Source organism: Drosophila kikkawai, chromosome 2L, assembly GCF_030179895.1.
Source record: "Drosophila kikkawai strain 14028-0561.14 chromosome 2L, DkikHiC1v2, whole genome shotgun sequence".
Lineage (NCBI taxonomy): Eukaryota > Metazoa > Arthropoda > Insecta > Diptera > Drosophilidae > Drosophila > Drosophila kikkawai.
The window spans coordinates 13,664,961-13,678,996 of record NC_091728.1 but is presented as its reverse complement, the minus strand read 5'-3'; the positions used below and the strand labels follow the sequence as shown (position 1 = coordinate 13,678,996).

The following is a 14,036-nucleotide window of genomic DNA, read 5'->3' as shown; positions in this document are numbered from 1 at the left end:
CTGAAGCCGCCATTCCCCCTATCTATCAGCATCAAAAGTTCTATTGTTTGTTCTGTTTATATTTATATATTTAATCCAACCAATGTTAGTTTAGGCTCACTCATTCATAATTGAGCGCAAAAAGCGACGATAGTTGATGCCGCGACAGTATTTGGTGTCCTCCATACCCTCGGTGAGCACCTGTAGCTCGTCCAAGGTAAAACACTTCCTTCTTCGGTTTACCAGTGTCAAAAGACGTGGGAGCTCGATGTAGCCGCTGTTTAGCGGGTCCGCGCGCCTTAAGGCATCAATGAACTCATCCCGCTTGGCCATGTCCATATCAATGGCATTGCGGCCAATGGCCTGCAAGTAGATCTTGGCCTGGTTCCGCGTCTCCTCCGACCCGCCGTCCATGCCAAACATGTCGAGCACCAGCTTCTCGTATTGCACGTTACCATCGATGTCCGACACGCGATCCAGCAGGCCAATGACCTCCGACTCTTCGAGCCGCTCTCCCATGCTGATTAGCAGGCGGCGCAGCTCGGTGCAGGAGAGCTTTCCTGTATTGTTCGGATCCAAAGTGCGCAGGGCACTCATCACCTCCTCCGACGAGGGTCCTTCGTTCCGATCGGCCAGCTGGCAGTAAAGACTGAGCACCAACTCAAAGGACACCCTTTGACTCACTGGCGCTCCCAGAAGACCCAGAGCCTGGCGGCGGTGCATCTGCTCATCCAGGCGAGCGGCGAGCCACTGGTCACTGAGGTTAACGCCCATGGAGCGTAGACAGTCGGCCATATCCGAAAGGCTTATGCGGGATGCATCTGTTTGAGATCAAAGAAATGCAAGGCTAATAATAAGAAAGATGGTTATTTTTACAATTTTGATTTACCAGCGCCCGCATCCTTTCCAAACATCACAAACATGTCGAAGATCTCGTGAAGCTTGGACACTTCCGGCAGCATAATCATCAGCTCATCCTGCTTACGAAAGAAGCCAAATTCAGGAACAGGATTCGGCCGTGCGTCCCAAACCGCCAACTCTCCTCCGTTGTTCATTTTTATAGATTTAAAATTGTTTACAATTTGTTAATAATTTTGTTTTGAGAGCCAAATAATAATTCAATTTTGTATTTTTTACATGGCAATAAAATCCGAGATGGCTATATGATAAGGAATACAAATTTGTGCGCAATGTACTAAGTAAATTTAAGGATAACCAATTGAATATGATAAAGATTCATTATTATTGACAAGTGACTACTAATTTTAAACAGTCGTGTTTATTCCTGATACACTTTTTCACATCAACAAATAGCGCCACCGGAAATACCCGTTTATTCGGGGAACTATTGATAAGAAGTTTCACTGGCGCTGAGAAGCGTTTAAAATAGAAAATGTTATTTAATTTTATTTAATAATTCAAAAAATATGTTAATATGAAAATAAAAATTCTTTTCTAAATATTAAAAGTTAAATAAATTTAAAGAATTTATTTATATAAATATTTTCTTTTATTCCAAGAACCTAAATAAATCACGTAAAGACATAAATATTTTCTGCGTAACATCCGGGCCACGTGACAAAGTAATCCTTTCCACCCAAAAATAACCCCATAGCGGACCCGATAATTATGGAATTTAGGTTCTATAAATACGTGACCCCTCATAAGCTAAGGGCAAAAAGTGAATTCGGAGAACGATGCAGACGCAGTCTCTAAAGAAACTGGGTCTGGCACTGACCTTGCTGCTGCTGCTGCTGGCCATAAGTGAAGTTCAAGCTAAGAAATGGAGGAAATACCACAAGATACATATGCGAAGGCATAAAGGACACAGCGCCCTGGGAACTTTGAAGCTCAACAATACAAGAGTGCAAGGAAACGTAAATAATTTGATGATTACCGAATCGCAGGCCACAACAACAGCCTCAACACCCACCACAGTTTTACCCACAGCGAATCTAACGAATTTCTACAACAACGTTTACACTGTGGTGCTAGAATTTGGCTCTAGTGGTCAGCCCTTGACAGTTCTGCTGGATACAGGATCTGCTAATCTCGCAGTCACAAGTTCGCAATGCCAAACGCAATTATGCCTGCAACGGAGTAGCTACAATTCCGCTAAATCCAAGACTTATAAGCAGAACGGAACAGCCATTCAGATTGATTATGTAGACGGTACCCTAAAAGGATTCGTCTCCAGGGACACAGTCGAGCTGGATGGCCTCAAAGTGAAGAATCAGGACTTTGCTGAGGTCACTTCATTGCCTGCAGCTTTTTCCAGACTTAATGGCATCGATGGAATTTTGGGCATGGGCTTCATTGATATAGCCATCGATGGCGCGGTTCCCCTTTTTTATAATTTACTCTCCCAGAACCTGATTGACACACCAGTTTTCTCAGTGTACCTCAATCGCAATGCCTCGGATCCCAACAACGGTGGTCAATTGCTGCTGGGTGGCTCAGACCCCATACTCTACAAGGGCTGCATCACCTATGTTCCCATCTCGAACACGGGCTATTGGCAGATCCCTGTGGCCAGATTTAGCCTGGGAACGACCACGCTATTCACCAAATTCGAAGCCATTGTGGACATAGGAACCTCATTGATCTGCGTTCCTTCAAATGCTATTGGAACTATCAACCAGAAGCTGGAAATCGAAGCATTGGATGCCAAAGATGGTGTCTATATAGTGCCCTGCAGCAAGGTGTCCAGCTTGTCGGATATCACGGTTAACATTGGGCGAAAGGACTTTACTCTGAAGCCATCGGACTATATTCTGAACTACAACGGCACCTGCATCTCTGCCTTTACAAACTGCAATGGATTGCAGGGACTAAGCAATCTATGGGTGTTTGGAGACGCATTTATTGCGCCCTTCTACTTGGAGTTTGATTTTGAATACAAGCGCATAGGCATTGCTCCAAAGCTGTAAAAAAAAGAAAACAAATTTAAAATTTTATTTTCAAAATGATTTGTTAATTAAAATTGATATTAATTTGGTAATGGGATATAAAGTTTGGAAATAAAATTAAAACAGTTGTCGTTTTATGGGAGGGCGTTGTGTGCTTAGACTTTTAATTTTAATCCTTTTGATAAATTACAGGCACCAAGAACATTGATTAACTTTTGCGATTAGTTTATTTTGGGTTTACTATCAGATAGCTATCTGAGACTTTACCAGGAAGACAAGAAATCCCCCTAAGCCATAAGAAAATTAAGTGTTAAATAATATTAATTTTTTCTTTGAACGCAAACCTCCTTAAAAATACAAGATAAGATATTCATTTGTACCTATCATTGGGCAAATTGATTTGTTTACAACAAATTTAGCTTTTTGTTATCAATGGAGTGCAAATTTTGCAGTTAATTTCCACAATTTTTCATTGAAAATTCGCCGACTTAAAGAGTTCAGTTTATCTAAATTCCAGCACGGCCCCAACTCGTATAAACAAGGGCCTCCCGATCGATCAATTGTGATATCTTCGCTTCGTCCAGTAGACTTAATCGATTGGTGATCAATTTTGGGCCAGTTTTTTACCCTATCACCGTAGTGATATAAATACCGGAGGGTAAGTGGTTTTTCTTCAGTCAAGCCCCAGACAGAAAAAGGGGAGAACTGATATTTCTTGGGCTAGGGAAGGTACACCAAAAGTCTCAAAAACAAAATGTTGAAGTGGTTCGTGCTGTTGGCCATCCTGGTCCTGGTTAGTGCCGAAGTTCACAAGGTCAAGATTCACAAGAGGGAGCACAAGAAGTCCCATTTGGCCCGCAAGATTGCCGTTCACATACTGAAGCACAAGGTGCACCAGATCATCCGTCACCATCTCCGCGATCTCGTCATCTACGACGATGGAGCACCGGTTTATGTCCAGCCCGACTATGACTATCCCAGCCAGGATACGGACTACACATCTGAGGAGCTGGGCAACTCGATGAACATGTATTACTACGGCGAGATCAGCATTGGCACTCCCCCGCAGTACTTCAATGTGGTCTTCGACACGGGCTCTGCCAACCTCTGGATCCCCTCGGCCCAGTGCCTGGCCAGCGATGTGGCCTGCCAGCAGCACGACCAGTACAACTCCAGTGCCTCCTCCACCTATGTGGCCAGTGGCCAGAACTTTTCCATCCAGTACGGAACCGGCAGCGTGACTGGCTACCTTGCCACAGACACCGTGACCATCAATGGCCTGGCCATCGCCAGTCAAACCTTCGGAGAGGCCGTCTCGCAGCCGGGCAACAGCTTCACTGATGTCGCCTTCGACGGTATTCTGGGCATGGGATTCCAGCAGATTGCCGAGGATAATGTGGTGCCACCCTTCTACAATCTCTACACCCAGGGACTGATCGATGCTCCTGTTTTCGGCTTCTACCTGGGCAGGAATGGCACCGCCGAGGATGGCGGCCAGTTGACGCTGGGCGGTACCGATCAGAGCCTGATCTCCGGTGAGATGACCTACACCCCAGTCACCCAGCAGGGCTACTGGCAGTTCAGTGTGAACAACATCACCTGGAACGGCACCGTGGTGTCCAGTGGAGTCCAGGCCATCGCCGATACTGGCACCTCTCTGATTGCCTGCCCGCCGGCTGCCTATGCCCAGATCAACCAGCTGATTGGCGCCGTTCTCATCCAGGGAGACTACTATGTACCGTGCGCCACTGTGGACTCCCTGCCGGTGCTGACCTTCAACATTGGCGGCACCAACTTCGACCTGCCTCCCTCCGTGTACATCCAGACCTACACGGATGGCAACTACAACACCTGCATGTCCACCTTCACCTACATCGGCACCGATTTCTGGATCCTGGGCGATGTCTTCCTGGGCCAGTATTACACCGAGTTCGATTTTGGCCAGAATCGCGTGGGTTTCGCAAATCTGGCTTAAGGTCTTAAGATGTGAACAAACGAACGAGAGTAATGGGAAAAATATAGGTTATAAAAATAGAAAAAAAAGAAGAATATTAAAAGAGAATATATGCATGGAAATATTTAACAAAGCGGCTTACTTTAATTGTTATTAAAATAGCAACCTGAATAATATTAGATTAGATTCTCAGCTAGCTATTAGGAACTTTTACTGAATGTTTCTCTTACCTTTTTGGACACTAACTTTTATTGTTTATTTATATTTTATTTAAACAAAAATACTCCCTTAAATTTATCAAGTAAAATGCCTACCTAAACCACTGTACTATATAGTAGACATATACGCCGCCGCGCCACGCCGCCGCCGCCGCCGATTTTTGCCTTATTTGACGCGCCGCCGCCAAATTATGAAAATTACGGCGCGACGCGGCGCGCCGCTGGGGCGGCATCGGCGCAGCTTCAGCGCGGCCTTCAGTGTCATTGTTCTTTATAAAACTTTAAAAAAAATAAATAACTCATTAAAATGGATGTTTTGCCTTATTTGACGCGCCGCCGCCGCCGGTTCTTTCTGACTACTACGCCGCCGCCGCCGAGTCATTTTGACCTCTACGCCGCCGCCGATGCCTTTAACCATCGGCGTAAACCTCTACTATATAGTACATTTATTATTTGGCAACACCCCCAAAAATGTTCAAATTCACCTATGTCTTATCGCGTGTGAAATTCTTCGCTAAATGGTATGAGTCGATCGAAGTCGGCTCCAGAGCTGGCTTTATCTCAATGAACGTATGAAAACCAGGTGAAGCTGCCGAGCCATAAATACGTGACCAACTAGGCCTCAGTTCACACAAATCGAAGCGCCGACCATGAGGCTAAAGTGTAACTCGTGCAAATTAATTCAGTTATGGATGACATTAATAGTTCTCTTCGCATTAAAAGTGGATGCCCTGCAGCGTTTGAAATTTGAAAGGCACAGAAATCCCGAACAAAGTCACCACAATTTGAAAAACGAACTCAAAAGCCTTTCCATCAAGCACAAACTCAAGGTGGAGGATGCCACAACTGTGGCTCCCTCAAAGGATCGAGGTACAAGTCTGGGAAATTACGCCAACACCATGTACTATACCAGAATAGAGATTGGAACTCCTCCCCAGGAGTTTTCGGTGCTGATCGACACGGGTTCAGCCAATCTTTGGGTGCCCTCCATACAGTGTACGTCTTCGCCCTGCCAGAATCACAGGAAATACAATTCAACGGCTTCCAAGACCCACGTGGTTAATAACACCAACTTCCGGATCGAATATGCTTCAAATGCGGGAGATGGCGGAGTGGCACTTTCCGGTTTTATATCCCAGGATATTGTTAAAATTGGAAGTTATTTAACGCTAAACCAGGGATTCGCCGAGATTATCGATGAGCCACTGAAACCTTTTCTCAACTCTCCGTTTGATGGAATCTTGGGTCTGGCTTATGACACCATAGCCGTGGGAGGAGTGACCCCGCTCCTGTATAACTTGGTGGATCAAGGCCACATAGAGTATCTAGGGTTTTCCATATACTTCCAAAGGAATGGCACGAATGCCTTGAATGGTGGTGAACTGATTCTAGGAGCCACCGATTCCCGTTTGTATAGTGGATGTCTCACCTATGTGCCGATCTCCACAGCAGCTTATTTCCAGTTTCAAATGACGAGTGCTACGCTTAATGGAACCAAATTGTGTTTGAATTGTGAGACCATCTTAGATGCAGGCACTTCCATGATTGTGGTACCGGTAGAAGCTATTACGATTATCAACAAATTACTGGGTGTTACAAATCCAAATGATTCTAGTGGTGTGTTTTTTGTGGATTGCTCAACGGTTTCTTTGCTACCGGATATGGTTTTTACCATTGCCCGCAAGGAGTTGCCCTTGAAGGCCTCACAATATGTTTTGCAATATGGAAATGTATGTGTCTCCAGTTTTACCAGCTTGGAGGGAAACTCCTTGTGGATTCTCGGTGACAGTTTCATGGGTGCCTACTATACGGTATTCGATTTGGAGTATCATCAAATAGGAATTGGCAAGGCAGTGCAATGAGAAGAAATAATACTTTGAAATAAATTTATGTTAAAGCACTTGATGTTGTAGAGGACTATTTTTATGTCCTTTACAGGCACACAACTAAATACAATTTATGTCATTATTAATATACCAATTGTAAACTTTGTACAGATAATAAAATAAATTATAAAAACCCCTCTCGAAACTTTACAAACTACTTCCATTCCACAGTCTGCAATTACACTGCGTATTAATTCACGCTCCGTATTTTAATATTGAGCTTAAATCACATATTCGAAGTCACCTTTACGTGTGCATGTTGATGTCTAGTCCAACGATAAACACCTCAGAATCGAGCTATAAAAACACAAGCTTTGGCTGGGCTTAAAGCCAGTTAAAGACCATGAACTTGCCTGTGATTACCCTACTCCTCTGCCAGATCGTGCTCTGTGCCGGGATGCACCGCGTTCGCCTCAGCAAGCACAGTCGCCGCCACCACAAGTTTCCGCATATCTCGGTTTACCTAGCCAATCGGAATAGGATCAGGGGAAAGCACGGCTTGACCCCCATCCATGCAATTAATGGTGGAATAGAGCCAACAAGTAATACAGGAAGTGACTCCAAAGGAGTGGTGGTGGCCCGTCTGGTGAATTCCTGTGAAACGAATTTCTTTGGAACTATAAAAATGGGTGGGAATAACCCACAGACATTTACAGTCCAATATGACACTGGTTCCTCGGACCTGTGGCTGCCCAGTTCCAAGTGCGGTTCCTGCAAAAAGTGTGGCAGCAGCTTGTTCAAGGAATCCAAATCTGATACACTGCATCAAAATAAAACCGGATTTAGCATCACTTATGGATCGGGATCGGTCAAGGGTTTGGTGGCCAACGATGTGCTCACCATCGGGGACTTGAGGGTCGAGAATCAGGGCTTTGGGTTGGTCAATGACACCACCGATTGCTCGGTTTTCGATGGGATCCTTGGCATGGCTTTTCCCAGACTCTCCCAGATCGGTACCCTGCCGCCGTTTCAGAGGATGTTGGCCCAGGAATTGCTGGAGAATCAGATCTTCTCGTTCTACATGAAGAGTGGCTCCAGCGACGGTGGGTTACTCATAATCGGGGGATCCAACTCAAGTTTGTACTATGGCCCGTTGACCTACACGAAAGTGACCGAGGAGAAGTATTGGTCTTTTCAAATGGGTTCCATAGGATTCCATGGAACGGATGTCAGGTCATGTGAGTCGGGATGCCCGGCTATCATGGACACGGGAACCTCTCTGATAGTGGGCCCCGTCACGGAGGTGCATGGCCTGATGCAGGCCATTGCAGCCGTGTACGATGCCACTCTGGATCTGTGGACCATTGACTGCAAGTTAATTGAGACTCTGCCGCACCTGGTAATCCAGATCGAGGGCACTATGTTTTATGTGCATCCAGCGACGTATGTGATTAGGTATTCCGATTTCTGCTTCGTGGGCATCATGGATATGCGGGGTCTGACCAAGTGGATAATCGGTGATGTTTTCCTGAGGGAGAACTATGTGGAGTTTGATTTGAAGAACAAAAGAATGGGCATTGCACCAGCTGTTTGAAGGAGTTAAAAATTAGTGTATAAATGTTTATTAATCCTAAAATGGGAAATACATTTAAAGTGTAGATTAAATTAATTGTAAAAGTACTAAAAGTTAAAAAGTATAAAGTGTAGATTATATTAATTGTAAAATTATAATTTCTAAATTCCTAAAAACCTATACGTTTTATATTCAAGAAACCTTAAAAATTAGCAATGATTGGACCGAAAAATTAGTTTGTTTTGTTTGTAATTTCACCAATTACAGTGTTAAATTTTGTTTAAGTGTAAAATTTATATAAAAAATTAGTTTAATTAGAGGTTCCCTTAATTTTTCTCTCCATAACTGACCTTATTTGTGACCAGTTGTTGGAGGTTCCTGGCTAGTTGAAGGAGTGGCGCCTACTCCACCTCCTGATCCTGTTGCTGCTCCTGGCCCTGCCTGTCCGTTACCGCCGTAAATGCCCCTTGGTATACGGGCATGACGCTGCTGCTGCTGTTGTTGCTGCTGCTGATGTTGCTGATGTTGCTGCTGTTGCTGCTGCTGCAAATGCTGTTGCAGATGCAACTGGCGGATATGGTTCTCAAAGTTGGCATAAATCATGGCTGCCGCAGCAGCCGCACAGGTTGTTGTATGGTGATGATGCTGCTGCTGGTTCTGGGCCATATGCTGCTGCTGATGATGCAGCTGGTGGTGGAGAGGATTGGTCCTCATGTTGCGGGCCATAAGTTGCTGATAGAGCTGGGACAAGTTGAACTCATTGGCAGTGGCATGGCCCTGACCATGATTATGGACGTGACTGTGGCCACACAGGCCTCCTCCGATTTCAGCGCCATTTATGAGGGCTCCACCCGGACGATGTTGCTTCTGCTGCTGTTGTAAAGCTGTTGCCATGTTCGACGGAGGGACTGAACCCACAGGTGGCTGCGGCTGGACATGGGAACCATGCAAGTGCGGGCAGGACTGGTGGTGCGAAGGATTAAGCTGAGTCTGTGGTGCCAGCTGATTAAATTGATACATCTGGGGAAATGTTTTCTCATCGCCTGGCTGGCGATGCTGCACGGGCTGCTGCGGACGCGGTGCCTGTCTCTGCTGTGGCTGTGGCACGGGTGCGGAGCAAGGGGGCTAAATTCAAGTATATATTATATATTTTAAAGTAAAATCCCCACGAATATCTTACCCCAGAGTACTTGGATCCCGAGGCTGGAGCTGCTGCTCCTCCATTGGTCTGGGCTTGGTTTTTATCAAAGGGTAAAGACGTCCTGGTGGTTGCCCGCTCGAATCCCGGTGGCGGCTTAGAGTCCCCGTCCGACGTCTGCTCCAGATCTGCAAAACAAGTAGCCGTGTCCTTGGGAAAGTCGAGAAAGTATTCGCCGAAGAGGGAGTAATTCTCGGCTGCCTTATAATAGTTGGGACTTTCATTCTCCGGGAAACCGTAGGTCTCTCCGTACAGAGCCCTGCCCACCTCGAGGATGTGGGCGGTGGCATTTTCATTCGCATGTTGCTTACTTCCAAATCTGTTTCCAATTCCGCTTCTTGAACCCGCCGGAGGTGCCAGTATTGATCCAATATCCGAGGGTACATAGGGCAGCTTTTCTCCAGGAAACTCACGTATTCCCAGGGCAACGTCGCTGGTCGTCACACTCCAGATTTTCTTGGCCAGTTCATTGGAAATATTGGCTGTGACTCAGGGGATTTCGATTTATTTATTTGACATTATATGGTTAAGATGTCATACCTTGAGTGGTGGCCAGCAACTCCTCGGCATCTATTTCGTCCAGTGGAGGCGGAGGCTCTTTTTTTTCATTTTTATTCTCGGACATCTTTTGGGTTCGAACACAGAAACGAACAATTTATTAAAAACGTTGTAACGGAATGCTTATGCCAAATTTCTCGGAAAAAGCATAGAGTCGGCACACCCTGTTCCTAGCGTCTCCCAAGGCACACTAAATGGAAAGAAATGAGGCCCTCAGGAAAGCTAGCTTCTGGAGTAACCAGATCGGATATAAAAACACTTCTGACAGCGCTTTTTGTTTATAATCAAAGAGGCGTCAGGCCTAAATGTAAATATTTATGAAAAGTGTAGTCTCTCTGAATTGAATTGAATTATGGCCCACTTTATTTATTTATTTTATTATAATTATGTTTCAAAACTAATGAAAACTCTTGTTTCTGGTCCAAGTTAAAGCGTTATTTTAATTAAAAATGTTTACTTTTTGGTAGAAAACAACGTGCCATTTTTTTTGCTCATGCACACCCATGTGTGTATCCGAGATTTTTGGCTAAAAGCTGCATATGAATGTGTGCTAAGTATTCCTTGAAATTATGCATTAAAAACTAATATTCTCTTATGTAATCGGAAGTTTTCATTTATCATCACCCACCTTTAAAAAGACTTATTTTAATAACAATTGGCTCTTTATTTTAAACATTTTACAACTTAGTAACACAAGAAAATTCATGGAGCTAATGCGCAAGCGTGCCGGCAGAAAGAGACAGAAACAGGTGACCGGTATAACAGCGTATAACAGGAAGCAGTCAGTTAACAGGCTCTGTTATTGCATAACAGAAGCCAGCTCCAGCCCCGGCCAACTTAACAATTGGCAGTTCCAAAAGCGTAGGGGTGCATCTGAAAAGATATCGATTAAAGTAATTGAATTACAAGCAATTTAAAATATTTAAAACATTTTTAATGAATTATTAAGATGAGTTTTCTTAACTTTAAAAATTATAATTAATATATTTCGTTGTTTTTTTGTGTTAATTTTTCTGCAATACTTCTTAAATAATATAAAAATTACCTTCTTATATAAGATATCAATATTTACACATTACAATTATGTTTTATAAAAATATGTTATAAATGTTATGTTGTAATTCAAATTCTTACACATTTTCCGTGCTGTTATTGCCGCAATTCCCATGCTCATTCCAACCCCAAGTGTAGACTGCTCCGGCCGAAGTCCTCAGCAGTCCATGCTCCGCTCCCATGTGTACTCTGGCCGGTGACTGATCCTCTGGCAGCTTCAGAAGCAAAGGAGTGGGTATAGCCTGCTGCTCGCTAAACGATCCGATTCCCAATTGGCCATAGCAATTGCGACCCCATAGCAGGATTTCGTTGTTCCTCAGCACCGCTGCATTGTGGGTCCAGCCCACGGCCAGTTGTCGCACATCCTCCTCAAAGAGAAAGGCATTGGACTGGCCGAACTTGTTGTCGCCCAGCGTGAGAATCCTCTTGGTGCTGCCGCCACCCGATTCGCTCAGATCCACACACTTGAGCAGCATGTGATTCTGACCACTGGAAAGGGAAACGATTCTCAGCTCGTTGGGATTGTGGGCCTGTATCTTTATCGTATTGCAGCGGTGCAGGCAGGTGGCCGTGATATCCAGTTCGATGGGCGGTGGATCCATAATCCTCAGTCGTCCGAAGACGTAGATCTTGTGGTCCTGGGTGAGTACGGCACAGTGGCGGAGTCCAAAGCTGATCCGGATGGACTCTTCTTCCCGAGGTAGCTTCACTGGCATGGGTCTTCTGACGGCCAGAAAACCACGCTGACAGATTCCTAGCTGCTGAAAGGCATTAGAGCCCCATACATACAGCCGTTTGGTCAAGGTGATGGCGCCGGAGATGTCCCAGCCACAACTGATTGTGTCCACAGGAACTTCCTAAAAGTATTGCATTTAATCGATATTAGTGTTGAAATTATTAATGATTCAATAATTTCTCACCCCAAAATACTCGCTGGGAATCATCTTAAACTCGTTGTGGCACTCCTCCGATGAATCCAGGCCCAGTTGACCACGATTATTCCAGCCACAGGCATGCACCCTTCCGTTCGTGTCGAGGATGAGGACGTGGCCGCCTCCGCCGCGAATACAGCGCACCTGGGCGGCGGCAAAGGAGCAGGAGCTCCTGGCCACCCGCTGCGGTGTCATGCACAACTCGGACTCAAAGCCAAGGCCGAGCTGGCCGTGAGAATTGGCACCCTAAGACATCACGAAAATGGGCAAACAAAAAGGCCACCAAAGGAAATCACTCATTAATTTGCAATGCAAATCGCTGCGCGGCGATGTCTCTGTTATTTTGGAATACTCTTGCCGAGGGGTAGGTTAATTTTAGTTAAGAAGTTGGAAACTTTAGGGAAAATTCAAACTTTTAAAAACATTTTACATTTTAAGGGTTTGAAAAGAAATCATATTTAATCTGATATAATGGGAATTTTATTGAAAAATTACAATATAATTATAGATGTTTCAAATTGAAATATTTGAAAATAGTTTCAAAATGTTTAATAGACTTTAAATGTTTATATTTAAATATTTTAAATAGAGTGTATTCCAGATTAATATACAGAGTTCAAAGTTAAAAAAGAATAAATCTTAGAAAATTATTTGGAGATTGGTATTACAACATAAATAGATTTCATTTACAGCACAATCAAAAACATATATCCTAGATTCTCTAAAAACAAACCCATTTAAAGATTCTACAAGAGTATTCCCTACTTCGGTCTCAGAACCCGTCTATTTTCTTGATTTCCTCCTGAAAATAAGGGCGTGGGCTTAAAAGCAATGTCCTACCCAGGCGTAAACCTCCATGACCACCAGTTGCTCCGCTGCACTTCCGGTTGTTGTTCGTCGCCGCGATTTCTTCGGTGATTCCGGTGATTTAATGCGACGCAGTCACGCCAGCAATGTGGCGGCGAAGGTGCGACTCCGATTCCGACTACGCGATGGCCTCCAATGGCGCTCCTTGGGCCTCCGGACGCGTGGCTCTGCCGTTGGCAGCTCATGTAAAACTGAGTCTAGGCTCTGAAGTTTCAATTACTTTTATATTCGCGGTTCTTTCTAATGTTTTTTAGCTTTGCGTGCGGCAAACAAAAAATGTAAACAATGCAAATGAGGGACGAGGGTTGCCAGACTTGGGCGCACAGCTGATTTGTTATCGTTTCTTGGGTGAGTAATTGCCGGTTGGTGCGTCTGGCAAGGCTCTGTTAACTGTTAACATTTCTCTGTTAGCTAACGGGAAATGGGAGATTACCCGCCAAAGGGGAGTTTTAATCTAATTATATTTTTATAACAATAAATCTTTCACATTATGGCCTTTCATTTAACATTACATTAATTAAATAACATTAAATGGCCCCTAAATTTGAAAATAATACCTTAATGTCTTCTTCGGTTATGGCTAAAACGATTATATAATCCCGGCGTAAAAGTCACGACAAGCCCATATTAATATATTGTAATTAAAAGCAATGAAAGTTCAGGGCGAAGGTTAAAGTGCATGCAATTTTAATTAAGTCTTAATTGTCAAGCCGGAGTAAGAAACCCAACACTAGTTAGCCATAAATGGAAACTTGCTCCGGAGGAAAAAGGGAATTAGTTGCAGAAAAGGTACAGTAACGAATAAAGTAATACCTCTTAAATAATATTTAAAATAAAGCATTGAATATTATTGAAAGATAAATGTAAAGAAGCCTCGAAATATATGTTTACAATAGGATTATTAAATACAAATCATAAAGGCAATCAAATATATACTATATAGTAAATAATTGTTATAAGTTATAGCTC

General features: G+C 44.0%; 7 protein-coding genes across 9 annotated transcripts; 4 read left to right on the top strand and 3 right to left on the bottom strand.

Moving 5' to 3' along the window:
* Positions 1-38: 38 nt before the first annotated feature.
* Positions 39-1,153, bottom strand: LOC108074206 (myosin light chain 4). The gene is made up of 2 exons (XM_017166148.3): positions 869-1,153; positions 39-800 (listed from the first exon to the last, which is right to left on the bottom strand). Exons 1-2 carry the CDS (start codon positions 1,032-1,034, stop codon positions 97-99), a joined length of 870 nt encoding a protein of 289 aa, XP_017021637.1. The 5' UTR covers positions 1,035-1,153; the 3' UTR covers positions 39-96.
* A 520-nt stretch (positions 1,154-1,673) lies between these two features.
* On the top strand, positions 1,674-2,997 carry LOC108074159 (uncharacterized). Its single transcript, XM_017166072.2, has one exon. It carries the CDS (start codon positions 1,677-1,679, stop codon positions 2,907-2,909), a length of 1,233 nt encoding a protein of 410 aa, XP_017021561.1. The 5' UTR covers positions 1,674-1,676; the 3' UTR covers positions 2,910-2,997.
* A 583-nt stretch (positions 2,998-3,580) lies between these two features.
* Positions 3,581-4,964, top strand: LOC108074186 (lysosomal aspartic protease). The gene has a single exon (XM_017166127.3). The coding sequence runs from the start codon at positions 3,643-3,645 to the stop codon at positions 4,861-4,863; it is 1,221 nt and encodes a 406-aa protein (XP_017021616.1). The 5' UTR covers positions 3,581-3,642; the 3' UTR covers positions 4,864-4,964.
* A 718-nt stretch (positions 4,965-5,682) lies between these two features.
* Positions 5,683-7,100, top strand: LOC108074214 (lysosomal aspartic protease). The gene has a single exon (XM_017166160.3). The coding sequence runs from the start codon at positions 5,711-5,713 to the stop codon at positions 6,920-6,922; it is 1,212 nt and encodes a 403-aa protein (XP_017021649.1). The 5' UTR covers positions 5,683-5,710; the 3' UTR covers positions 6,923-7,100.
* A 188-nt stretch (positions 7,101-7,288) lies between these two features.
* LOC108074607 (pepsin A) lies at positions 7,289-8,498 on the top strand. Its single transcript, XM_017166732.3, has one exon. The coding sequence runs from the start codon at positions 7,290-7,292 to the stop codon at positions 8,478-8,480; it is 1,191 nt and encodes a 396-aa protein (XP_017022221.1). The 5' UTR covers position 7,289; the 3' UTR covers positions 8,481-8,498.
* Positions 8,499-8,691: 193 nt separating this feature from the next.
* On the bottom strand, positions 8,692-10,967 carry LOC108074590 (involucrin). Of its 3 annotated transcripts, none has more exons than XM_017166702.3 (4): positions 10,844-10,967; positions 10,198-10,282; positions 9,640-10,139; positions 8,692-9,584 (listed from the first exon to the last, which is right to left on the bottom strand). In XM_017166702.3, exons 2-4 carry the CDS (start codon positions 10,280-10,282, stop codon positions 8,811-8,813), a joined length of 1,359 nt encoding a protein of 452 aa, XP_017022191.1. In that variant the 5' UTR covers positions 10,844-10,967; the 3' UTR covers positions 8,692-8,810. The 3 variants fall into 3 exon arrangements, with proteins under 3 accessions (XP_017022191.1, XP_070142688.1, XP_017022200.1); XM_070286587.1 differs by lacking the exon at positions 10,844-10,967 and having other exon boundaries at positions 9,640-9,785; positions 9,969-10,139; positions 10,198-10,368; XM_017166711.3 differs by lacking the exon at positions 10,844-10,967 and having other exon boundaries at positions 8,692-9,557; positions 10,198-10,369.
* On the bottom strand, positions 10,950-13,365 carry LOC108074617 (secretion-regulating guanine nucleotide exchange factor). Its single transcript, XM_017166743.3, has 4 exons — positions 13,041-13,365; positions 12,189-12,446; positions 11,350-12,125; positions 10,950-11,088 (listed from the first exon to the last, which is right to left on the bottom strand). The coding sequence occupies exons 1-4, from the start codon at positions 13,056-13,058 to the stop codon at positions 10,998-11,000; spliced, it is 1,143 nt and encodes a 380-aa protein (XP_017022232.1). The 5' UTR covers positions 13,059-13,365; the 3' UTR covers positions 10,950-10,997.
* Positions 13,366-14,036: the final 671 nt, after the last annotated feature.

Bases quoted from the DNA above. Each gene is read 5' to 3' on its own strand.
- LOC108074206 (XM_017166148.3), bottom strand. From the start codon at position 1,034: ATGAACAACGGAGGAGAGTTGGCGGTTTGGGACGCACGGCCGAATCCT. The intron at 801-868 runs GTAAATCAAAAT...GATCTCAAACAG, and splicing joins TGGAAAGGATGCGGGCGCTG to ATGCATCCCGCATAAGCCTT.
- LOC108074159 (XM_017166072.2), top strand. From the start codon at position 1,677: ATGCAGACGCAGTCTCTAAAGAAACTGGGTCTGGCACTGACCTTGCTG.
- LOC108074186 (XM_017166127.3), top strand. From the start codon at position 3,643: ATGTTGAAGTGGTTCGTGCTGTTGGCCATCCTGGTCCTGGTTAGTGCC.
- LOC108074214 (XM_017166160.3), top strand. From the start codon at position 5,711: ATGAGGCTAAAGTGTAACTCGTGCAAATTAATTCAGTTATGGATGACA.
- LOC108074607 (XM_017166732.3), top strand. From the start codon at position 7,290: ATGAACTTGCCTGTGATTACCCTACTCCTCTGCCAGATCGTGCTCTGT.
- LOC108074590 (XM_017166702.3), bottom strand. From the start codon at position 10,282: ATGTCCGAGAATAAAAATGAAAAAAAAGAGCCTCCGCCTCCACTGGAC. The intron at 10,140-10,197 runs GTATGACATCTT...CCTGAGTCACAG, and splicing joins GTTGCTGGCCACCACTCAAG to CCAATATTTCCAATGAACTG. The intron at 9,585-9,639 runs GTAAGATATTCG...ACTTGAATTTAG, and splicing joins CGGGATCCAAGTACTCTGGG to CCCCCTTGCTCCGCACCCGT.
- LOC108074617 (XM_017166743.3), bottom strand. The intron at 12,126-12,188 runs GTGAGAAATTAT...CAATACTTTTAG, and splicing joins TTCCCAGCGAGTATTTTGGG to GAAGTTCCTGTGGACACAAT. The intron at 11,089-11,349 runs GTAAGAATTTGA...ATATCTTTTCAG, and splicing joins AATAACAGCACGGAAAATGT to ATGCACCCCTACGCTTTTGG.